Here is a 24192-nt window from a genome sequence, read left to right on the forward strand (position 1 = left end):
ATGTCCAGAAGCTGTCACTCCACCCTGACTTAACACAACAACTGTGTGCTGCAGCAGATCACCACAATCCATACCCACAACATGAGAAGTGTCAACAAGACTTTCAGAAAATTTATTTATTTTTCTTTGTGCAAAACAAGAAGGCAGAAAAATTACACCTTTTGAGCTATCGGGATGCAGGTGTTAATATCTAGGACCATCTTAGCACTGTGCAGTACACTGACAGCCCACACTAGCCACCAAGCAAAAAAAGGAAAAAAAAAGAAAAAGAAAAAAGTTAAAAAAAACTGGAATCCCCCCAAATTAGTACCTAACTTATTCAGATATTCATTTGAAGATATTATCCCAAATTTAGTCTATTATTCCTAAGTCTCCACTTGCTGTTAAAAAAGGAAATCCAGAAGTGAGAATTCTTTCTATTTTCCTATGTTCAGATTATCACATTTAATGATCGCTTACAGCAGTGTAGGCATGCTCTCAAATACTACACTTTTTCATTTATTGCATGTAACCTTGGAACCAGCTGGTGTCTTACACATACAAAGATAGAGATAGTACCTTCAATAATTCATTCTCACATTTTCTTTTTAGTATTAGCCACAGTTTATATAGTAAGAAAAAAAGATCCTAGGGTGCACTGTAAATCATATTTTGCAATCTTATTGCCAGGTAAATTTTTAAGTTGTTTAGGCAACAAGCCTAAAGGAACGGTATACACAAAGTGCATACACAGATACAGAAAGCAAATACAGTTACAGTAAACACGGAATACATACAGCCAACAGGAAGTCTACTTGGAGTTTCATGCAACTTACACATTTTGGGTACACAGTACATTCAAATTTCACTATTCACAGATTGAATAACAGCTGCCTCAAGAAACACCAATGCAAAAATGTAGGAAAATTTGAGCAAGAGTTTAAATCATGACTCACTCTGGGATGAGCTGGCAGGTGACAGGGCAGCAGGAGAAAGCATGCTAACTTGACTGAGGTCCACAGAAGACTTCCGAGAAAGGCTTGGCTTGGATGATGGAGGAGGAGTTGGAGATTTAAGGAAGCTGCTGGCCTGCTGTGCTGTGAAATAGTTACCTGGAAGAGTACAAGTTATTCTAGGGCTGGAGAGCTGCTGCAGTCAATACAAGAGCACTTGAGCAATCCTACAGACCAGAGCTCGGATCTCACAACCCTCCCACATCTGCTACCTCCAGGAGCAAAGGTATTCACATAGTCACACAGTCACGAATACACAGAAAAAGAAGAAAGTCTTTTCCCTATTCCTAAGTCACAATTCTGTGACTTATGACAGTAAAAGTGAGTACCGTTTTAAGAAAGCACCTACTACTAGGTCAGAGGTGAGGATGCCGCTAGTACCTGAGGAATTATTTCCTGAGCCTGGGGGAAGTTTGATGGGTGGGGGTCGGTGTTTTACTCCCTTTCCCAAAACAGAAGACTGAAGGGACGAGGCCTCCGCCTGTTGAGAAGTGACATTAAACACAACTGTTAAGATAAATTAGTATCATTAGAATTCCTACCTGAGATTCCTAACTGTACTCAGAATCAGACACTCACGGACTGTAGCGTCTGCAGTGAGGTGAGTCCCGGGAAGGGCAGGAAGTGAAGGAACCCTGCCAGCCTTCTCTATTCTTTAACAGGAATAACAACCTGTACCTATCATTGAGGACGTTGGAAGCTTTAATTAAACATGAAATGGAATAATAAAAAGCTAAAAGTGAAAGCCAGATTACAACTGCTGTGCTTTTCCCCGTCTCTGAGACTCCTTGACAAACAATGGGTACAAGGTCGGAACCGTGTCACCGTACTTCTGCCTCCTCCCCTGGACTGAGGTCGGCTGAACCACTACTGCTGTGTGACATCTTCACTGGGCATTTGGCTTCATTCTGGACCAACTCCTGGTACTGGTTAACTACCCTAAAATGTTAGGAAACATAAGTAAGGATTGGCCAAATTTGTCTTAAACACAAGTCATACAGGAAATAAGTAATGCTATTATTATAGGAAAAGAAAAATCACAGCGTGACAAGTGCCCCTAACTGCCAACCACAAGTTCCAAGACCTAAACCCAGAGCCTCAAGGTGAATTCTCATCAGCCACATAGCACAGGCCAACTGTTCCACAGCAGAAAGGCAGAGGGCCTGCTCAAGAGACCAAGACTAGACTGAGCTACATGAGGAAACCCTGCCTTAAAAACTGTGTTCTGTGCTGTGGAGATGGCCTCCAAGCCTGACAACCTAGGTACACTCCCCTGAACCCCTGCGGTGGAGGGAGTAACCAACTCCACATGCCACCCACCTGTGAGGAGCAGCACAAGCACACACACTAAATGAATGTCATGAACAGAACCATTCTCTCATGTTTCCAATGACACGGCAATGTTTAAATCTTCTCTGCTAACTATCATAAATGAATGCACCTAAAGGGATACTTTTAAGATTTTATTTCTAATATAGAAATTATAAGGTCATCCTTGATTACAATATAATTAAACCAATAAACAGACAACAAAATGTCTTATTTCTTTTCCCTTAGACTTGGATTATAAACTTCGTCCTTAACGTCCTTAAAATCATGTCTCATATACCTAAGTATTCTTACCTCAAACAAACTATCTTATATAGTCTTTATCAATGCTCATTGAAATATCAAGAAAATGTACCTCAGAGATTTTAAGTGATTTACCCAAGAGAGTAATAATGATGGAACGTCCAGTTAAATAAGTAGCAAAATCAACATCCATGACTCAAATATAGAATATTCTCCCCTGCAAAAATACAGCTTCACACCCACTCTAACCAACACTAAATAAAGAAGCAAACGCACTTTACCTCTCTGCGTCAGTCTTTGAACCAATGACAAACCTAAAACGTATCAAGAAAGACAAGTCTCAGGCAAGAGTGTCTTAAAACAGCTTGAGTTAATCACTTAGTCACATCACTACATTACAAATTCATTTAAAACTCTACCGATGAATCATTACATTAAAAATTTAATTAAACATGAGAGATAATGCTCAAGTTGTACATTCATCATAAAATAATCAATTTGGCTGGCTTACCTTAGGAGAAATTTATTTTAATGCTTATTTGTAATTTACACAATCTAGAATAAAATTACCAAGAACCACTATACAAGTTTACAAACATTGTCCCTCTAGTAAAATTACTCAACTACTGAGAGGCCTGTGGATTTTCATTCACTTAACTCAATTCTGGAAGTCATTCTTAAACTTATTTTACACAAGATGAAAGCTTATTGCCAACTGAAACAAAAATTGTTTCTAAGAAATATTAAAAAAAGAAATCTTTTCCAGTTTTTTAAAAATTTTGACATTATAACTTAACATATTAAAACAAGTGAATCTTATTTTTTAATTACCAGTTTGAATGGTCATCATCAGAGGAGCTGAAATACAAAATAAAAGAGAAGCACTCAGTTAAGGAAAGCCAAACCTAAGCTTCATAGCTCTCAGGTTCTGAACATGGAAGAACGTGGAAGAGTGCAGACCCTGCAGAATAACGGCAGGGGCATCAGCCGTCTCCCCGAAGCAGTCCATGGCCATGGGAACCGCACCTTTACAAAGGCACAGCTTTTGTAAAGGTGCGGTGCCTTATACTGTAGCCATGCTGGCACAGCCACAATGGTGAATGAGGGAAGAACTTCAGAGATATGCATAATCAAACCAGCTGATAGCTGTTAACCCACAAATTGCTGCTAGCTCTTCGTGTTGACTGTTACCTAGGTATGAGCGAAGTAACTCTAACACCCATCGTTCTTCACAAATTTTGGTAAAGGTTTTAACAATAATTTGACATACAACTGAATACTTTTTTTTTCATTTCGTGATTTGTTAAAAAAAAAAACAAAAACAAACAAACAAACAAAAAAAAACAAATACCAAAGTAACCATACAATCAAAATTATCCCAGCACTCAGAAGGCAGCGACAAAGGCAGGCTGATCTCAGGGAGTTGAGACCAGCCTTGTCTCCATAACATGTTCCAGGCAAACTAGGGAGTCACAGACCCTGCCTACACACCCCCAGTTACTCCCAAACCAAAAATGATAATTAGTAGCCTGTACTAATGATGTTCCATTTAGAAAATCAACTACATAAATTGCCAGTAATATAAAATATACCAACAACAAAATCCCAAGACTATCCTGAATATAATTATCTGCACTTTAAAAACTAACTCTAAGTAACTTAGAAAACTTGGCAACTGCATTCAACCTTACATCCACTGTCAAAACACACTGTTCTATATCAGGTACCAAACCCTCAGAGGGAAATGTATTCATCAGCTAGCAAGGGCTCCTTGGTAGCTCTCTATAGGTTCTGGATGGCCCTGTCTATTACATATACTCATCAGGACTCACTGGGATGGAGACATTTGGCTGTCATTTTCTTCATCTGCTTTCCACGGCTGTATTTTACCATAGTAAAGTGGATCCCCAAGAGACTGCAAGATGGTCAGCTTTGTTTTCTGATACTGACTACCACCTTCACATTCAAATACATAATCGTCTTTTACATCCTGAAAAGAACAGAGAATCCCAAGTAATTTCTTCTCAAGTAGCAAAAATTATCAACAACAACAAATAATAAAATAAAAACTAACCTCTGTCTGCTATATACATGGCACTGAAGGAATGTTTAAGGCCACGTATGATTGTGCATGTTATTGAGTCATTTATTAGGAAAGTGTTATACATTTCTTCACACAATGAAAAGTATAAAAAAAATGACTGAACATTATCACAGCACTTAACAAGTAGTGTCTCATCCAAATGTCAAACAAAGCCCAGGGCTGGTGTGGCCATGCCCACAGTACAGGTACATGGACTGGTCAGGTGTGCTGGCATGTGTCTAACTCCAGCAGTTGGGAGGCAGAGGCAGGCTCATCTCTTTCAAGACCAGCCTGGTCTATACAATAAGTCCCAGGCCAGCCAGAACTATATGAGACCCTGTCTTACAACTAATAAACAAATAAATAAATGTAAAGGAATGTAACAACCCAAGCCCTCAGAGGGAACTATAGTTCACAGAGCCCTTTCTTTACTGTCCTTTATGCTAAGTGTTCCAATGTTGCAGCTCTTCAAGCCAGGAAGACACTCAGAGATTCATTCATTGTACATACAACTGTAATAGTTAACAATCTGAGTATAAAGTTTGAAAGTGGAAATATTTTTGTCATAGGCCATTCATACAAAACATCCTAAAGATGTCTATAAATCTGATTATCTTGTGCTTAGAGTCCATCCAAAATGTTACTCCAATTTCTCCCTTTAAGAAACTATTACAATAAGAGCATCAGATCATTTCCCTTCAGAGCTGTCTTTAAGCCAGGCACTGTGGCACATGCCTGTAATCCCAGTACTCAGAGGGCAGAGGCAGGTGGCAGAATGGTGACAAATGAGAGAGCAGCTGAAAAGAAGCAAAGTTCCAGGCAAGCCTCGGTCACACAGGAGACCACCGCTCAAACAACGTCTTTACAAGAACACACTAATTTGAAACAAGACAGGTGAGAACCACCACCAAGTAGGCAGGACAGAACATTGCACTAGTTTTCTGAAAGAGCCTCACTCTGTAGCCCAGGCTGTCTCAGAGACATCTTTTTCCCAGTAGCAGTTTCCTTATTCTGGACTTACAGTTATGTACCATTGGGCTGGACTCCTAATTTGGTTTTTGAATAGCTCCCTATGTGGCTCAGACTGGCCTTCAAGTTGAGAGCTTCCTGCCCCTGCCTCCAAGAGTTGAGATTACAGGCATGGGCTCCAATGCCCCACATAAAAAGGTAGTGTTATAATAAAACTGCTCTGTAAAGTGAAAAATACACTCAGGGTTAATTATATTTTCCTGAAGCCCACAAGCGCTTCAAATGCACTTTAAAAAAAACCTTATACATTAAAAGTTGTTTTCTGTTTAATAACTTCAGAGCCCACCTTATAAACAACATACTTTACAATACGGAAGAGGCACATCTGGCACCTGGGCAGTGAAAGCAAGAGGATCAGCATGTCTGAGGTCAACCTTGACTACACTACAAGTTTGAAGCCAGTTTGGGCCAAAAGAGACACTGTCTCCAAACAAAAAAATACACGGGCAACTGGATCATTAGTCAAGGAGACTGGAATTGATTACTCACATGGGCTGGCCACATTGTTGGCTGGGAGTCATCAGATTTGATGGATTTCTCCACTTTAGCATATTTTTCCACCTAAACAATGAAGATGATGAATAAAATATAATCAGTATCGGAACAAAGACAAGAACCTGCACAATTCACAGAATCAATGTGGGCACAAGGGTTTCAGCCAGCAGTATCACCAAGCACTTGTCTCTAAGAAGTTTGAAACCCTCCTGATATGTTTAATTAAGTGTAGCATGTGGGACTGCAGATGGTTAAGAGCACTGGCTGCCTGGGGGCCGCATATGCAACAAGAAGATAATATGGTTCTCTTTCTTGGTTTGTATACATAGTCTATAGATGTCTCTGGCTTTGTGCTTTAACTGTTAAAACAGCAAGAACTGTTAGAATTGTTACAAAAAGCATTCTTGAAATAGTAAATAATTTTTGAAACAACTATCATAAAGAATTAAGTAAACTGGCCAGATTGCTTAGCAGGTAAAGGTTCTTGCCACTGAAACTTGAAGTTCTGAGTCTGCAGCCCAGGAATAACGTGGTAGAAGCAAAGACTCATCCCTCCATGGTTGTTCTCTGGTTTTCCATATGTGTTATAGTCTGCACATGGACACACACACCAAATATATATCTAAAAAATACACACTAAGAGAAACAACAAATGAAGTATAAAATAGTCCTTTATAGCGCCTTTATGATCACTTAGCACTCATGTGTCTGATGAATTATTAGTAAAGAACACTCTTGGTAATTCCAAATTTCTAAGATTACTCATCTTTAAATTTTACCAGCTTGAACATGGAAGCATTTTGAGTTAATTATGAAGGACCACTACAGAAAGACACAAGGTCATTTCTTGTCACTATATAAAATATGCCATACTCTTTCCACATTTGGAAGCCTTAACATTATTTCTGCTCCTAACACAGAACTCTATTCAAATTTATGCTCTATGTAACTAACTGAGGCTGGATTGGCAGTCCACTCAATACCACAGACTTACATGACTGATATCACAGACTCTTGAAATGACAATTTTTTCTGTTTCAAACAAGCTGTTTTTTTTTCCCTTCACTTCCTCACAGCACTGGCTTCCTAATGCTGGCCTTTGACCCTGTGTTAGCATACAGCTTTTCATGAACTTACATCTACTTCAGAAGGCACAGCCAAGTTACAGGGGCTCCGTTTCCACATGTCTACACACTGAAAATTAAAAACAGTACAGTCATACAAAAACCCTAAAGCACAGCCAGCTATTAGTATGGCGAGCACCTTAGCGACTACTTACATTTCCTGCTTTGGAAATTTTGAGGTCATAATGCTGGCCTGCTTTCCTTTCCTTCCGCTTTTGTAAGAAATCAAGCAATCTGAGCTGAGGGGGAGGAGGGCCGTGAGAGAGGTCCTGCTGCCGGTTCAGGGAGGACCTGGAGTACCTCTTCAAACACCTACAATAGACAGGAAGCAATGAAGCAGCAACTCATAACACACGGGGAAGAAGGAGCACACACCGGCCACAGAGTCCACCACAGACACCTGCTTACAAAACACACACACACACACACACATCTATAAATACAACTTTCACACCAGCAAGCTTTAAGCACAGGTGAAAGAAAAAGAACAAGACAAAATACTCATGACCAAGGAGCCACACTAGTTTGAATCCAGAACTAGAGAGGCAGTCATTATAAACTAATCTCTAAAATTGTGATTGTATTTTCTCAGAACTCGTTAAGTTACACATTGCTTCCTTGTTAACTGATTCCAGTTAGTGTTGAGAAGCAATGAAGCAAAGATCCCTCTGTCTCTATCTAGTCTTCTTCCAGCCTCACAACCATTTTGGTGAACAGACCCTAAACTTATAAAAGTTCCTTCTTTAAAAGACTGAGGAAAATATTACTTTATAATAATGCAGAAAATATTTTTTAAAAAGGTCTAACATAAATCCACAATACAAGGCCATGAAAAATCCCATTTTTGAACTTAGAAATTCCAGCACTCACATGCCGAGGGAAAGGGCACTCTGGCTAGCAACAATGTCAAACTTAAGAGCCTGTGTTACCCAAGTGCTGGTGGTTACCGTTTCATTGGGCGAGTGTTCATCTTCTGCCGGTTATAGAGCAGCCTATTTGCAGTGCATGCTACTGCCACAGATGGGTCAAGACACAGTGGCTCTGCTGTAGCTAGAATCAGCTGGCTCTCAAGCAAAAGTTTGTCTTCCTGAAATACACAGTTGTATGTCAGCCTCAGATGCATTTTTGATAATGTAAATATACATCATTTAACGCAGAAATATTCTCAGGAAGTTGCTGAAGACTAAAGTGAATGTAGCAGTAACTCAAGTTTGAACATTAACATGTAAATCTGACAAGATAAAGAAACTTCTAATGGAAACCGAATTATCTGCATGATTTATAAAACAGTCACATCCACAGAGTGGGTATTTATTTGGCTGTTTAAAATAGTGTATTCAGAAATGGTAGAATAACTGAGAATAGTTATACTCTCGAGTTTACTAGTCCTTGGCTTAAGAGAATGATGCTTTCTGCTCTCTAGTGTTGACTGCAAGTTTGTCTCTAGCAAGAACAACTTTCAACCTTATAGATAGGAAAATAACAGCCCAGATTAAACCTCATCACTCACGAGTTACAGATAAACTGAATCTTAATTCACAAGCACATTTCACAGAGGGTAACCTCACATTACTGACATTTTCTCTCCAAAGCAACAGGTAAACAAGAGCTAGAACTAGAGTATCAATTAGCTGATGTCAGCACTAAGAAGTCCTGTTAGACCGTGTGTGTGTGTGTGTGTGTGTGTGTGTGTGTGTGAGAGAGAGAGAGAGAGAGAGAGAGAGAGACAGAGAGACAGAGAGACAGAGAGAGAGACAGAGAGAGAGATAGGTCTTTACTCTCAGACCTCAGGAGGCTCAGGGAGCAGGATCTCAAATCCCAAGCCAGCCTAGGTTAGAGATCTTACCTCAAAAAGGAAAAGAAAAGAAAGGAAGAAAGGGATGGAGGAAGGAAGGGATAAAAGCCAGGCTTCCTGTAGAATTATAGAATCCTATATGAAGGAAAATCACAATCTATTTGTTTTCAATAGTAGGAATGAAGCTTTTGTTCAAGAGGATAAAAAACCAATTTTTACATTAGGCTTCATTGGTTAAGTTAACTCCAGTTTATCAGCAAGGCTGGAAACAACTGGGACTGGACTATAAGTAGTTCCTTGAGGGATTTCTAAATATACAGGAAGTACAAGACCCTAAAGCTCGTAAGGGAACCTTGGTCCCCAAGCATCCAACCTAACACACCACTCTAACATCAGCAAAGGGAGTGTCTCACTGATGCTTCACACTGAGTGTGGCCTACTTGGGGTTAGAGAGAGAACTAACCTGGGTCCACTTATGGTTGTCACTTGTTATAGAATGGACATCACAGACTAAAGTCTAGAAAAAACAAAACATTTAAAAAACAGGTATGTTCTTACAAATATATGGACATTTAATAAAAATCCAACAAAAACAAAAAACAGTACTTTCTAATTAAACTTTCCATACCTGCATTGTTGGACGTAAAAGAATGTGCCTACTTTGGTAACCAGGAGACTTCATATTACTGGACTGCCTATAGTCACGTATTTCTGCTATCACACATCCACAATGAAAAATATTAACCTGTTTTAAGTAAAAAAAAAAACAAACCAAACACATTCAGGTAAATGTCATTTTTCAGATAATATACAAGCTTTCAAATAATAACTCGTTAGTTCAGCAAAATAAGCAAGCATGTAGTGAATGGTTCACATTCTCTAAGCTCTACACATTCAGTGGGTCTCTTTACTGGATATACCATTATATAAACTGCTAAAGAGGATTATTTATTTATTTATTTCTAGGTTCATCATTATAAAGAGCAATTGTATCCACTGACATCAGGATGACTCTGGCGTCCGTTAGAGGGGAGGTTACCGTAGTTCCTGAGACTGTACGTAGCTCCCGGGCTCATCATTGCACTCTGCTAGCTGTGCACTGTTATGTAGTGTGTCACTGTTACACACTGTCAATCAACTGTGCCAGAATTGCAGCCTTTAGATAAGCCTTCACTATTTGTTTTCCTACAATGTCTAGACTTTTAGAGTGAAATAACAAGAGGAGCTAGCCACAGACTTAACTCTCAACCATGCTGTGTTGCAGGCTTAAGAAACCTTAGCACTCTGCTGCAACTCACCTACCATCCATCCCTCACATATGTATGTCCAGGGATTTTACACCATTACAGCTATTTGTGCTCAAATACAAGTCAATACCACCATAGTAGTCATTACCTTTAATCAACCAGACCCAATCCTAACAGTTAATCTAGGAGCTACTTCCTTGTGTGCACGCTTTCTTTAAAGCACTACTATTTATGCTCGGGATCTACTAATCACAATCTCGACAACGACTATTTACAATGTTCCATTAAGCCAACACTGCACCTTTTGCCACTCTGTTGTTAGCATTGGGAGCTTAGTATACCAATACCTACACCTGCTTAGTTATTCTAATCACTCCTGCTCTTAAGGCTCTATACAGCACATAATCTGCCACCTAAGGCCAACCACTCGCTATTCCTCTAGCTGAGATTAATGAGAACAACCCTCTTCTAATCAACTCAGTTAAACATCCAGCTATTGGCAGTATCTTCATCCATCCGACATTCCCCAAACAACCACACGTGTGTAAACTGTTCTCCCTGTAATCATTTTTCTATTTACTTTACTTATTAAATGAACATGAAGCTGAAGATGCCTTTAACTTCTGACTCTCCCCAATGCTGGGATGAAAGGCACGCAACATTCCACCTGTATACTGACCGACTGAAATTCAAACAGAAAATGACTAATGATGCCACACCAGTAGAGTCAGCTAAGGAGTGCTGGATAGGTGAGCAAAGAAAGACGATAAAAAGGAGATCACAGACAAGCTTGGAAGTAGTTCTGAAGTGATAAGGAGACCTCTCAATCAGCAGCTGAGAAAAACAATGAGGTGACTCAGGAGAGGTTTTCAAGTTGAGAACACAGCGTGTTTGTGATCTGTATCTGGTGGGAAATTATGGTTGTAAGCCACAGAGAAGGGTAACATTTAGAAAGGAAATGAGGGGCAGGCCTTAGGAATGGAATTCACCCATGATAACAGGAAAGCAAAGAAAGTGTGGAGAGAGATGCAGGAATATTGGTCCACTGTTACCAGGAAGGGATGGGAGTCAGGCCAAGACAGCAAGGAGAACAGGGCAAGTGAGTCACCTGCAGGTTACGTTTTAAAGTACCTTGTTTCTGATGTGTAAGCACACTTCATAAACAGCGAAAACAGATTCTTCCAGAATGGAATTTTAACCTTGAGACATTTCCAGGGTAATTTATTAAAGCAATTGTAGAAGTACTAAAGCTGCCCATGGCAGTGCAGCAAACAAGTAAGGCACAATAAACATTTTAAATGGCACTGCTGCAGCATCTCATCCTTGCTGCCACACCCACTCCAGTGCTAAGTAACTGTGTGACAGGCCCAAAAGCTAGGAGGCAGTTCTGAGGCAAAAAGTTTCAGGGAGACTTAGTCTCCTAGAGCCTTGGCATCCTGTAAAATGAATGTTCCAAACCTGTCCTTGCGTTAGTCAGTGAACGGATCTGTATGCTTTCCTTCAATATTGTTTTATTATAAGTGCCTCTAAGGATTGATTTTGACATATAGCTAAGTTAGATTAGCCTCCACCAGTGTTCCAATATCCTAGGAAATCGTTGAGCCAATCTTGGGCTTTGATTCTTGTAAGAATGTTACTCATTCAGATGAAAAGCCTCCAGTGTTGACAGAGAGACAGTAGAGGAATCAGGCATTACAATTTACTGGTATAGAGCTAGAAATCTCAGGGCTAGTCTACAAAGTATACTTAGAACAACAGCCAAGTCACTCCCATACACAGGAATTTATAATAGTCTAGGAATAAGGAAGGTTGTGGTCTAAGAAGGAACTAGAGTAAATACTTGGAACAATAGCTGAATCACCCCCACACACTTGAATTTACAATGGCCTAAGGGGAAGGTGGATTATTTAATAGACTATAATTGGAACTATGGGAAGGGCACAAAACCCTTGCCCATGGCTTCTAAGGATAAACTGACCTTAGGTGGGGCTGCTTTTGATCCAAGTTGTTAACATTGATTTTTATCCGCATTGGTTCCTGTTAGCTTTCACATATGCATTCCTCTGTTTTGTGTAAAAGTCGTTTTGCAAAGGGTAACTTCAATGTACTTTGGATGACCTTAATAGAAGTCTGATGTTCAGCTGGTCGTGGTGGCACACGCCTTTAATCCCAGCACTTGGGAGGCAGAGGCAGGCAGATTTCTGAGTTAGAGGCCAGCCTGGTCTACAGAGGGGTTCCAGGACAGCCAGGGATACACAGAGAAACCCTGTCTCGAAAAAACCAACCAAAAAAAACCTCTGCTGCTCACTTTGAGAAATTACATTCAGGTACCGCATTCTCTCTGTGTTCGCATCTGTTTGTCATCCCGCCGACTCCTTGTCCACCTGATTACGGAAACCCTGATTCCCTGCAGGTTGAGGGACCCACTGAGACCAGTCCTCGGCGCTGTGACTTAAACACTACTGAGAATGCTAGTGTGTGTGGCGGCTCAGTCTATAACGGTAGCATTCAAGGGGATGAAGCAAGAATATCACCAGTTCTGAGCCATCCAGGCTACAAATAAATTCATGTCTCATAAAACAAAACCACACACAAACGATACGTACCAACTAAAACAGCACACATGATGTATACCATACAAAACATTTTTTCTGGCGATCAGGTACAGTTTAGTTGTAAACTGATAGTCTAACATATATGAGGCCTTAGTTCACTAACCAGTGCCACAAAAGAAGTGATTAAAAAAGACATTTCATTTTTGCATATATATGTATGTATACATATATATCTACACACACGCATATATATATATATATATATATATATATATATATATATATACATATGTATATATGTACACACAAAATTTTAGAAATGGAGTTTTGCTACATTGCCCAGGCTGGCTTCAAACTTCCTTAAGATGCTCCTGTTTCAGCCTTCTAAGTAGCTATGGTGGCAATGCTACTATACATAGGTTATTTGTAAAACAGTATTTTGTCTTGTTTTGTTTTCTTACCTGTGATTTTTCAAGTAGATCCACCAAAATAGGAGGTAATTCTTCTGCATCTAAGTATTCAAGCAATTCTCCTTCTTCATAAGGCAATCGGATGGTCTCAGAATCTCAATTTAAAAACAAAGTTTATAAGAACCAGCTCACAGAGAGGTTAGGACTGTAACTTAAATTACTCTTAAAAATAGAATACACTTAAAAATAGAATACACTAGGCTAAAGAGAGGGCTCAGTGATTAAGAGCACTTGCCATTCTTGCAGAAGACCTGGGTTCTATACCTAGTACCCACAGGGCAGCTCATAAGTGACTGGTCACCTCGGGGGGCACCTGCACTCATGTGTACATACCCATACAAACACATATATACACATACACATAATTAAAATAAAAATAAATCTTAAAAACACAGCTCAAAGGCTTAGTCTTATAAGCCAATCATATTGTAGTGCTGAAAAACGTGTTGAGTATATAACATTTTAAATAAGAACAGGAGAATAGACATGTCTATTCTCTTTCTACCTCTACATGCTAAGAGTTTGGATTCTAGATCAGGGATACCACATTGGGTTTATATGGTGCCATGGACTAAACTCCAGCTCTGTGCATGCTGGAGTAGTCTAACAACAAAGCTATATTCTTATCTCCACAAATAAAATTCTTCACTAGCTAAGCTCCTTGTAGTGCTCACATGATTCAATTCTGAGGTGCCTCTTTCAATGAAATCTAAGAATATTCATGTTTTAATGCTCTTCACATCCCCAGTATTAGAAATACTTTTTAGAAATATCTTCAGTGTTTACTATTTTTTTTGCTGTCTCAATAAAAATTACTTAAAAGGCAATGAATGCTTTACAAGTTTTTATACTCAGTATATAAAATGCAGCTAAAATATCTTAAAGTATAGATAGCATTAAAAGAAATATAATTGTTAAAAATCACCTGTTCTATTAACTCTAAGACATAATCAGGCCGGCAAGATGGTTCGGTGGCTAAAGCACTTGGAACTAAGCTTGAACACCTGAGTGCTCTCACTGGGACCTACTCACAAGTGGCTGGGTCCTCCCTCCCACCTCCAACTAAATAAAGTAAAATATAAAAGGAAATAGGGAGTGAGGAGATGGCTCAGGCATTAAGAGCTCAGACTGCTCTAGAGGACCCCGGTTCAATTCCCAGCACTCACATGGTGGCTCAAAATCATCTCTAAGTTTGTTTCAGTGTATGCAATCTCTTCTTCTGGACCCTGAAAGGTACCAGGCATGCATGTGGTACACAGATATATATGCAGGCAAAACATCCATTCACATAAAACAAAAATTAATTAACCCAAAGTTTTAAAGATACAATCAATTATAATAATTTTCAAATGCAGGCTCTGGAAGAATCATCTATACACTACAACAATGTCAAACATTCTGGCAAAGGTCATGAAGAGAAAGAGTATGGAATAAATAAGAATTTGTCTTTTAATCAGGATGGACTCTGATTAAAGGTCAGCTTTTAATATTTTAAGAGCTAACTTTCAAAAGCAGAGGTGTTTTGTGGCAGGCAAACTTTAGACGGTCTTACCTGATCCGTTTTTCCCCCTGAGCATCAGAGAATAGCCTTCATTGCCTGGGTACAGATTGACTACTAAACACGACAAAGTCTCCTGCATAACAAGCTTCTCTAACAAGTTCACATTTCTTCTTAATTTCTGCTTTAAAAAGAAGTGAAGCTTATGAAAAACCTGTTGGTGACCTTTCCATACTACAATCCCGAATACCTGGGAACTGTCACAATTCACAGGACAGTAATGTCACTAGCATGCTTTAGACAAAATAACTCACACCATAAACTTACTATGCATGCATATATACCTGCAATCTCAGCACTCGGAAGATGCCAAGGCAAAAAGATTGAGTTCCAGGCCAGCATGGATCTTAGTACATAGCAATACTAGCTTTTAGACCAGTGGTTCTCAGTCTGTGGGTCACAACCCCTTTGGGGGTCTAATAACCTTCACAGGGGTCTCCTCAGACCATCAGAAATCAGATATTTACATTATGATTCAGTTATGAGTCAATTACAGTTATGAAGTAGCAACACAAGTCATTTTATAGTTGGGGTACACAACATAAGAAACCGTACTAAAGCTGGGCGGTGGTGGTGGTGGCGGCGGCGCACACCTTTAATCCCAGCCCTTGGGAGGCAGAGGCAGGTGGATTTCTGAGTTTGAGGCCAGCCTGGTCTACAGAGTGAGCTCCAGGACAGCCAGGGCTATACAGAGAAACCCTGTCTCAAAAAAAAAAAAAAACAAAAACAAAAAAAAAAAAGAAGAAAGAAAGAAACTGTATTAACCGTATTAAAGGGCCGCAGTACTAGGAAGGCTGAGAAGCAGTGTTTTAAACAAACAACAACAAAAAGCATGGCAGCTGATGTCTATAAGCACAGCATACGGCAGGCTGAGGCAAAGCATCATCGTAATACTTGAAGGCCAACTGGGGTCTCAAAGGGAAGACAGAAACAAAAGGAAGAAAGGAAAAGAAAGAGAGAAACGCAACCCATGCATGAAGGGTGGGGACTGCTTTCACTGCACAGTGGTAAGGCTACATTTCTTAGCAACTCATAATCTCCTTAGATGTGAAGTTATTCAGTAAGTCAGCTGAAATGCTGAGCCTGAAAAGAGCTAACTGGTGAAAAAAAAATAGAGTTTTCTATAAATTCATCTATTTATAATATTTTAAAATATTACATCATATGTCCCATATATTTTATTCAAGTATGATATAACTTAAACACCTGAATTTTTAAAACATTTATCTAGAAATGTGCACACATATCAAAATCCACAATTTTATAATATGTGGTTTTGCATGAAACCAACTTAAAGATTAAAGTCATTTCATCTATTTTAGGAAAAACATGAGATAATTTCTTTTCGATATTTAAAACCAGAAATCTGTTTTGATTACCTCATATTAAATGTCTAACTTTAAACTCATCACTGTGTATCAGGTGGGGTATCCCACACCACAGGCTTCCTGTGGATGTCAGAGAACAATTTGTGGAAGTCAGTTCTCTCCTTCCACCATGCAGATCCTGGGAATCCTCTTAGGCTTCAAAGCAAGTCCCTTTATCTGCTGAACTATCTCAGTGGCCCCAAGAATCACACATATTTTATCAATATCAAAACACAATAGCCGGGCTTGGTGGTGCACGCTTTTAGTCCCAGCACTCATGAGGCAGAGGCAGGCAGATTTCTGAGTTTGAGGCCAGCCTGGTCTACAAAGAGAGTTCCAGGACAGCAAGGGCTATACAGAGAAACCCTGTCTCAGAAAACAAAAACAAAACAAAACAAAACAAAACAAAAAACAGAATGGAAACACTATGCAATCTGAAAATGAAGAGGGTGGGTACTTTAATGTATCTCAAAACAAAATAAAACCATAAAACAATTAGTAGCAACAACATCAAAAAGCCTATTGGCTGGAAATGTCTTTCTTAAATGGGCAGATAGCACCTTTGGCTCCAGGGCCCACTAATTGCTCAGCTCTGCCTCTGTAGCTTAAAAGCAGGCAGACAACAACAATACATCATGTGGGGCTTGCAGACTCCCTTTAGATTCTTTAGGATCTCTCTCTCCTGCTCCCTCTCCCTTTCTCTCTCTCTTAGTTCTAGTTTCTAAAATGATGGATATAGAAATTATGCAAATTATTATGACTTGACAAACATTAAAAAACCCATATGCTTTAAATATGCAATCTGCTAGGTAATACTTGAATAAAACATGGAAAATATGCCATAATAATTACTTATAAATTTAAGGGTTTTTTTTTTCCCCTAAGACATTTTAAAAATCAGACAGTAGAAGCTCACAAAGCCCCTCAAACACTTTTAGCCAGAGAAGTTAAATTTCGGGTAAATTATGAACTGCTCAATGGCCATGTTTAAGTCCATATACATTTTTTTTCTTAAAGCTGTGTGTACACACAATCCCAACCCTCTGGGGGCTCTCCATGAGTTCTATGCCAGAACAGTAAAACCCACATCTCAAACAAACCACACACAAGATATCCTTTCTTTAATAAATTGCAACTTTGCTTAACAACAACAAAAAAGGTCGATTGCTATTGATTCTAACTATAGATGATACCTTTATGCTGAATAAAAATGAATTAGCTATAAGCTTATTCTCTGATACATTCATTTTCACTAGCACATCTGAATTCTTCCCATATGTGCAGATAAATCTCAAGAAAAGGGTTACTGAGATCCATCCGCAAGTCTGAAAAACCAGGTGTCAAAGGCAGCCAACAGACGACACTGTGGCTTTATGATCGCCTATGACTGCGTGTACTGTGCTCTTCACCTAACTCAGATTACCTAGGGAATGTAACCACTCAGCTATACAACTGACTGCAGTCTGACTGAAAAAGATGTTCGACTATGAACATACAAATCACTGGCTGCTTCAAAAATAATGTTCTAAAGAACTTCTCCATTCTACCACAACTCCAAAGCCCAATACTTTAAAAAATTTATATTTACCTTAACCTCAGGTTCTTTTTCACATTCTTCAACATATAAGTCATAAAGTTTTTGAAATATAGACTTTCTAGAAAAAAAGCAATAAATATTCAATGTGAAGATTGTTTGCTGTTCATTATTTTAAATATTTTAATTCTGTAATCAAAACTTGAAAAGACTTTAATTAATATAGTACATTACCCTGTATATATTACAAGATATTGACTTCAATGTTTCTACATCAACATGTCTTTTAATTTCTGTACAATGCCAATTCAACATGGTGTTACATTAACTGGCTCACTTAAGAATCCATAATGCAGTCTGAGTATCCCTGGACTGTTTTGGACTTCTTTAGTTTCTGAAATATGAGACTATAGTGTAGGGTCACATACATCTACAGAAAGACACGTAAGACAATCTTATATACCACTTTTTACTGTGCAGCATTCTAACTGTAATCTGTCACATCATGAAAATGTCCATTTGTCACAAGTAGGGAGGGAGAGAAGGACCTGGGAGGGAAAGTGGAAAGGGTAGGGGAAGGGGTTGAGGGGAGAGGGGAATCTGATCTGGTATTGGGTGAGGGGAAAGGACTGAAGCCCTGAGGGCCAGAAGAAAAAAAAGGAAACAGGCAACCTCAGGAAATAGAAGGTTGGGACCCTCCCTTCCCCCAGAATGCACAGAGACCTGGGAAGTGAGAGTCTCTCAGGACTCAAAGGGAGGGACCTTAGATGAAATGCCCAATAGTAAGGAGAGGGAACTTATAGAGCCCACCTCCAGCAGGAAGACAGGACATCAAGAGAGGGGTGGGGTTGCCATCCCACAGTCACATCTCTGACCCATAATTGTTCCTGTCTGAAAGAATTACAGGGATGGTAATGGAGAGGAGCCTGAGGAAAAGAAGGTCCAGTGACAGGCCCAAAGTGGGATCCAGCTCAAGGGGAGGTCCAAGGCCTGACACTATTACTGAGGCTATGGAGTGCTCACAAAAAGGGATCTATCTCATGACTGCCCTCTGAAAGATCCAACAAGCAGCTGAAAGAGTCAGATACAGATATTTGCACCCAACCAATGGACAGAAGCAGCTGACCCCTGTTGTTGAATTAGGGAAGGCTGAAAGAAGATGAGGAGAAGGGCAATCCTATAGGAGGACTAGCAGTCTCAATTAATCTGGACCCCCGAGATCTTTCAAACACTGGACCACCAAACAGGCAGCATACACCAGCTGATATGAGGCCCCCAACACACATACAATAGAGGACTTCCAGGTCTGTGTTCATTCAGATGATGCACCTAACCCTCAAGAGACTGGAGGCCCTAGGAAGTTTAGAGGTCAGGTGGGATCGGGGGTGGGGGCATCCATGTGGAGAAGGCATGGGGTGGGGTAGAGAGGAGGTATGGGATGTGGAGCAGTCCAGTCGGAGGGTGGATGGAGGGGGGTGGGGAATGGAATATGGAGTGTAAGAAATAAATTAAAAATAAAAACAATTAAAAAAAAAGAAAAGAAAATGCCCATTTGTGACACTCCATCAAGATTCCTAAGCTGCATATTGTGGAGTATCAAGGATGCTCAACCTGTCCATACAAAGACCTGACAACATTTCCATGTCTACAGTAGGTGGTAGGTATCTTAGTTCACTGACTTAGGCGTTACCGATTAAGCAGTCGTACCTTCCACTAGACAGGTATTTCCTTTTAGGAGGTTTCTGCTGAGCACTTTCGACGATGTACTGAAACAGAGAAGTTGGTCAAAGAGCTTGCCTTCCGCTTTCCTGTGAGTGAGTAAGCAAGCTTCATGGCCGCAGCACGATAGACAGAGCAGCCCACTTAGTCACCTAGGCTCTGACAAGCCTGAGCTTACGCCTTGTACACAGGCCATAGATCCCACTAAGACCCAGCCCAGTGTTTTAGTACCATAAAATGCAATTCCACAGGACAAATATATTCTAAAAGTTTTATAGCTAAATGTATTTTTAAATTGCACATTTGAGTGCAGTGACACATATTTTAAGGTATTTTAGAGAAACTCATCAAGATAGAAAAACAACTTTAGAAATTCTATGGTCTGGTTTAAAATACTGTTCTCTTGAGGGTTATCAAAATGTCCTATTAAGGAATTTCTGTCAGCTACAAACCCCACTATTTCAACCTTTAATCAGTAGGCCTCACCTCTGCGCGATCCAAAGCTTGTTCTATAGCTTGCTGCTGGAAAAGGCAAATAGCACATTTGGCAATATTAATTATTTTCAGAAAAAAAAAAAAAAACACTTGACACTCATTATTAAGTGTTTGTTTCATTTTCTGAAAAAAGAGCAATGTGTCTTTCCTCTCCTCTATCCTCCAACGCATTACTAAGATTTTTTTAAAAAATGGCTGGGTACTTGATCTTAAGAAATGCTAAAATGGCACTGCAGTCAGGACCTGGGAGCTAGACATGCTTGTATCCATGCATATTCACTACTCCCTTCAAGTACTTAGGTATATCATTTAATATGTATACACGAAAGGCAAGAATCCCACAGGGACAATTCCCATTATTTCTAACCAAGGAGAACTAAATAGGTTAGTCCTGCAGAGCAGGAAGATGATGCACGCCTTCTATAGCCTGTCTCTAACCCCCACCCCCACCCCCACCAGCCTCTCAACTGTAGTAACAGCTTGTCCTCTGGACTCCACTGCAGGTATTTCTGCACAAAAGTGAGGATGGGATGGGGGATGGGGGAAGAAGAGACAGGGATTAGAGACTCTGTAGCCTATGCTGGCTGGAGCTCTCTTTCTAGCCTAAGCTGGCCTTCAACTCTTGGGGATCCTTTGACCTGAGTGTCCCAAGTACTGGAATTACATCTGTGTCAAACTAAACCTGCCTACATTTATTAATTTTAAAGCACCCAGGTGAAGGAGTTTGGGGAAATAGTTGAGTCCACATGCCTGCCACACAATCATGAATAACTGAGTTCAAACTCCAGAATCTGTACAAGAAAGCTAGACAGTGGGGCAAAAGCAGGGATCCCAATGAGGGGGCTGTATACCTCAGGGGTCAGCCTGACCTGCTCAGAAGTTCTAGGCCTAATGGACTGTCTCAAAATAAAAGGGGGACAGGGCTGGAGGAGGAGCAGTGACATTGCTATCACTTCTTTACCAAACATATAGGCCACATGCACAGAACAAACATAGACAAAGAAAGATGGAAGAAACTAAAATATGAGAGCCTCCCCCCAAATAAGCTACATTTGTATCAACCTCCTTGTCAAAGACTCAGAAAAATGGCAAAACACAGTTGACTTTTAATACATGAAGGATTTGTGTAACTTAAATGTCCTACCACTGAATTGACAAGATATGAGTTAGACATTTTCTAGAAAAAAAATTGGCATGACAACTAAGTTATCTGAGTCTATCCACAATATTTTTATGGAGCTAAAGGAAGAGAATAGTATAGGATACGCATTTTAACACACTATATTCACAGCTTACCATTGTGGCAACAGATAAGGACCCCCAAAAAGATAAAACTTAGACGTGCTGTGGAAGTGGGGTAGAAACCATGTCTTCTTCTATACTGCAGGAAAAAACAAATAGGAACTGTTAGCATAAGACTGCAAAAAAGAAAGACTGTCATTATCAGGAAAAGTACTCAAGGCACATACATTCCTAACATATCTTTAAAACAAACTTCTACCAGAGAATGTATTAAACCCACCTACACACAGATGAAAAAACTGCTCTCACGGAGTAGGGCAAAAAAGTCAGAGAATTCAAACCATTACCTCACACAGGTCAAAAGTAACACTGAGAAGACACCGGCTTTTACAACAACACTTTTAAACTGCCTTCCCTGCAGATTCTACAGCCTGCCCACTGGCTTTGACAGCTATGTGGGGTCACTTTCAAATTCAGTTCTTAATCACACTGATGGCAAAACCAGAAAACTCCTATTCCCCCAAGGGCCCCAGGCTACATTTCCAGACTTCTCTAATACTTTTACTTAAAAAAAAAAGGAGAAACACCTTTGAAAAATCTTTCCCATAATGCAGGGGGTCTCATCCTGCCTTACAAACCAAGTGACCTACCCAGCTTTAGGATGGATGCCCATGTCCCAGTCTCTGGATTCTGGTCAAAGTCTAGAGTAGAGTTGGGGGGGGGGGTGCAGAAATAAGGAAACACCACCATGGAAGCCCACTGTTCTAACCCTTTCTGCCTACCAAAGATGATACCCTCTGCTCTAAAAAACTGTTTTACAATTCTTCACCTATCAATTTGCACTTACTGCCACAGAAACTACACAACTCTGTTAAAGTACAAATTCTAGTGACAGAAAATCAGATTTCCTATACAAAACTCTTTTTCAGAGGGAAGGACCTCCAAAGCTTAAGCCAGTACAGGCTAAAGAAATATTATCTGATAGTATTAGTTTTTTTTCTAAAGATTTTATTTATTTATTTATTTATTTATTTATTTATTATATATAAGTACACTGTAGCTGTCTTCAGACACACCAGAAGAGGGCATCAGATCTCATTATGGGTGGTTGTGAGCCACCATGTGGTTGCTGGGATTTGAACTCAGGATGTTTGGAAGAGCAGTCAGTGCTCTTAACCACTGAGCCATCTCTCCAGCCCAGTATTAGTTTTTAAAAGCCAAAAACGTATCTTTTTTTTTTATTTTTTTAAATTTATTTTTTTAATTAGGTATTTTCTTCATTTACATTTCAAATGCTATCCCAAAAGTCCCCCAGACCCTCCCTACCCCAAAACTTATCTTTTTAAGAATAACATTATTCCTGTCTTTGAATTACTAGAGGAAGTGTAAGCAAAATTTAGGTGATTTTTTTTTTTGACCACTAAATTTAAATAACAAGACTCACAAATCCAATGTGGTAACTCAAATTACAGTTACTTTTTACTACATTAGAAGGGATACTATACTACTTTATTGCATAAAAGAACAAACTTTGTGTTATCTCTTATACTCTGCTTGTACATATAATCTATGAGAACCAAGAACCCATGTGAAAACTATTATAAACGAACCCATTATAAACATTATTGACATCTCAAGTTTACAGAGAATTCAATGCAAACGACTCACCTATTATCACAGTCTTATTTAGGCATTCTGTCCCTTCTCAATTTGTAACCTGAGGTTCTATTATTCCAACCTTCAGCCTACTCAAACCTGCACCCATTTTTCCTTTCCTTAAGCAAGGCATTACGAACGGATTTAATGAGAGCACTCACCTATTTTTTTTAATTTTGATGTTAAGTTTATATCAATCATAGTACCCTGTACTCGATCTAAGTCTGTGCACATCGCTTTTGCACTTGGCGTCCTAACTAGGTACTCTGATGGAGATAAAGATGGCTCCCAGAGTAGACATCAGCTAAACTGATTTCCCTGGTGAACTTGGGTCCCAACTGCAGATTTTTTTTTTAACCCAGGCTTTACCCTCAGAACGCCAACTCCACAGAGAAGCAACCGGCCTCTACTCAACAGTCACACCGCACTACGCCCTGAAGAAGCATTCTGCCAACCCTGCAGCGATTTTCCAGAAATACCTGTAGCAGAGCCCAAAGGACAAGCTATTAGCAAAAGTGCAGGCGAGCGGGGCCGCGGAGTGCGGAAGGGCGTTCACGCAGAATGGCCGCCTAGGTGCCCGCCCAACCCCGGGATCTGATCGACCTCCTCCCGTCACTTCTGATCCGGGCCGCTCCACGACACTAGACCGACAGCCGCTAGCCCACCGGCCAGCCCACCTAAGTCACCCACCACCTCCCGCCGCAGAACTCACCTAAGGCCTGCAGTAACGCCCACCCACACCTCCAACCGCCACTTCCTGCGGCCGCGCTTCCGATTGGCGCGTTGCTAGTGGAAGGGGCGGGTCTTGAGGCCGTACAAGGCCCGACACAACGCTCACTTACAGCTCCAACAGCGAGTTCCGGCGGCCGCTCTTCTGATTGGTGAACTGGGCGTGGCCGTGGGCGGGGTTGGAGCCGGGGCGGTGGCTGGACATTTTGGAAGGTGCTACTAGCGCAGCCAAGGAACCCTGGCTTTCTAGGGCTTTAGAGTAGCTTTAGGTGTGGGCAGAACCCTGGAGCAAGTTGTCCAGCCGGTCTGCGTGGCGCGGGAGAGCATGAGCGTTAACTTTCGTAGGGCAGGAAGCGGTTGAACTTCCAAACTTTGTGAAACATCTTTATCAAAGTTAACGAGTGCAGAGCTTAAAGCTTGCTTGCGGTATCCGTCTGGAGCCGGCGAATTTTACACCTATTTGTTTCGTGCGTATATGCATGCGGCACATTTGGAGGTCACAGGACAACTTGTGGGAGTCCGTTTTCCTC

At 40.3% G+C, this 24192-nt stretch overlaps 1 protein-coding gene across 19 annotated transcripts in view; it reads right to left on the reverse strand.

The window, feature by feature from the left end:
- Window positions 1-23698, reverse strand: part of Supt20h (SPT20 homolog, SAGA complex component) — a 34599-nt gene extending 10901 nt beyond the window's left edge. For 6 of the 19 annotated variants that reach the window (XM_085835898.1, XM_085835897.1, XM_029474987.2 and 3 more), the window contains exons 1-19: window positions 23303-23632; window positions 21332-21416; window positions 20027-20062; window positions 19529-19587; window positions 17876-17942; window positions 14915-15044; window positions 13354-13457; window positions 9719-9835; window positions 9554-9607; window positions 8243-8382; window positions 7451-7607; window positions 7309-7365; window positions 6166-6237; window positions 4397-4554; window positions 3396-3422; window positions 2846-2878; window positions 1823-1931; window positions 1374-1473; window positions 936-1091 (exon numbers count right to left, since the gene is read on the reverse strand). In XM_085835898.1, the coding sequence (XP_085692024.1) occupies window positions 936-1091; window positions 1374-1473; window positions 1823-1931; window positions 2846-2878; window positions 3396-3422; window positions 4397-4554; window positions 6166-6237; window positions 7309-7365; window positions 7451-7607; window positions 8243-8382; window positions 9554-9607; window positions 9719-9835; window positions 13354-13457; window positions 14915-15044; window positions 17876-17942; window positions 19529-19587; window positions 20027-20062; window positions 21332-21334 (1579 nt within the window). In that variant the 5' untranslated portion in view covers window positions 21335-21416; window positions 23303-23632. The other 13 variants (XM_085835899.1, XM_029474988.2, XM_085835896.1 and 10 more) reach the window with 10 other exon arrangements.
- Window positions 23699-24192: the final 494 nt, after the last annotated feature.

The sequence above is a fragment of the Mus caroli genome, unplaced genomic scaffold (genome assembly GCF_978045245.1).
Source record: "Mus caroli unplaced genomic scaffold, Mus_caroli_1 scaffold_3, whole genome shotgun sequence".
NCBI lineage: Eukaryota > Metazoa > Chordata > Mammalia > Rodentia > Muridae > Mus > Mus caroli.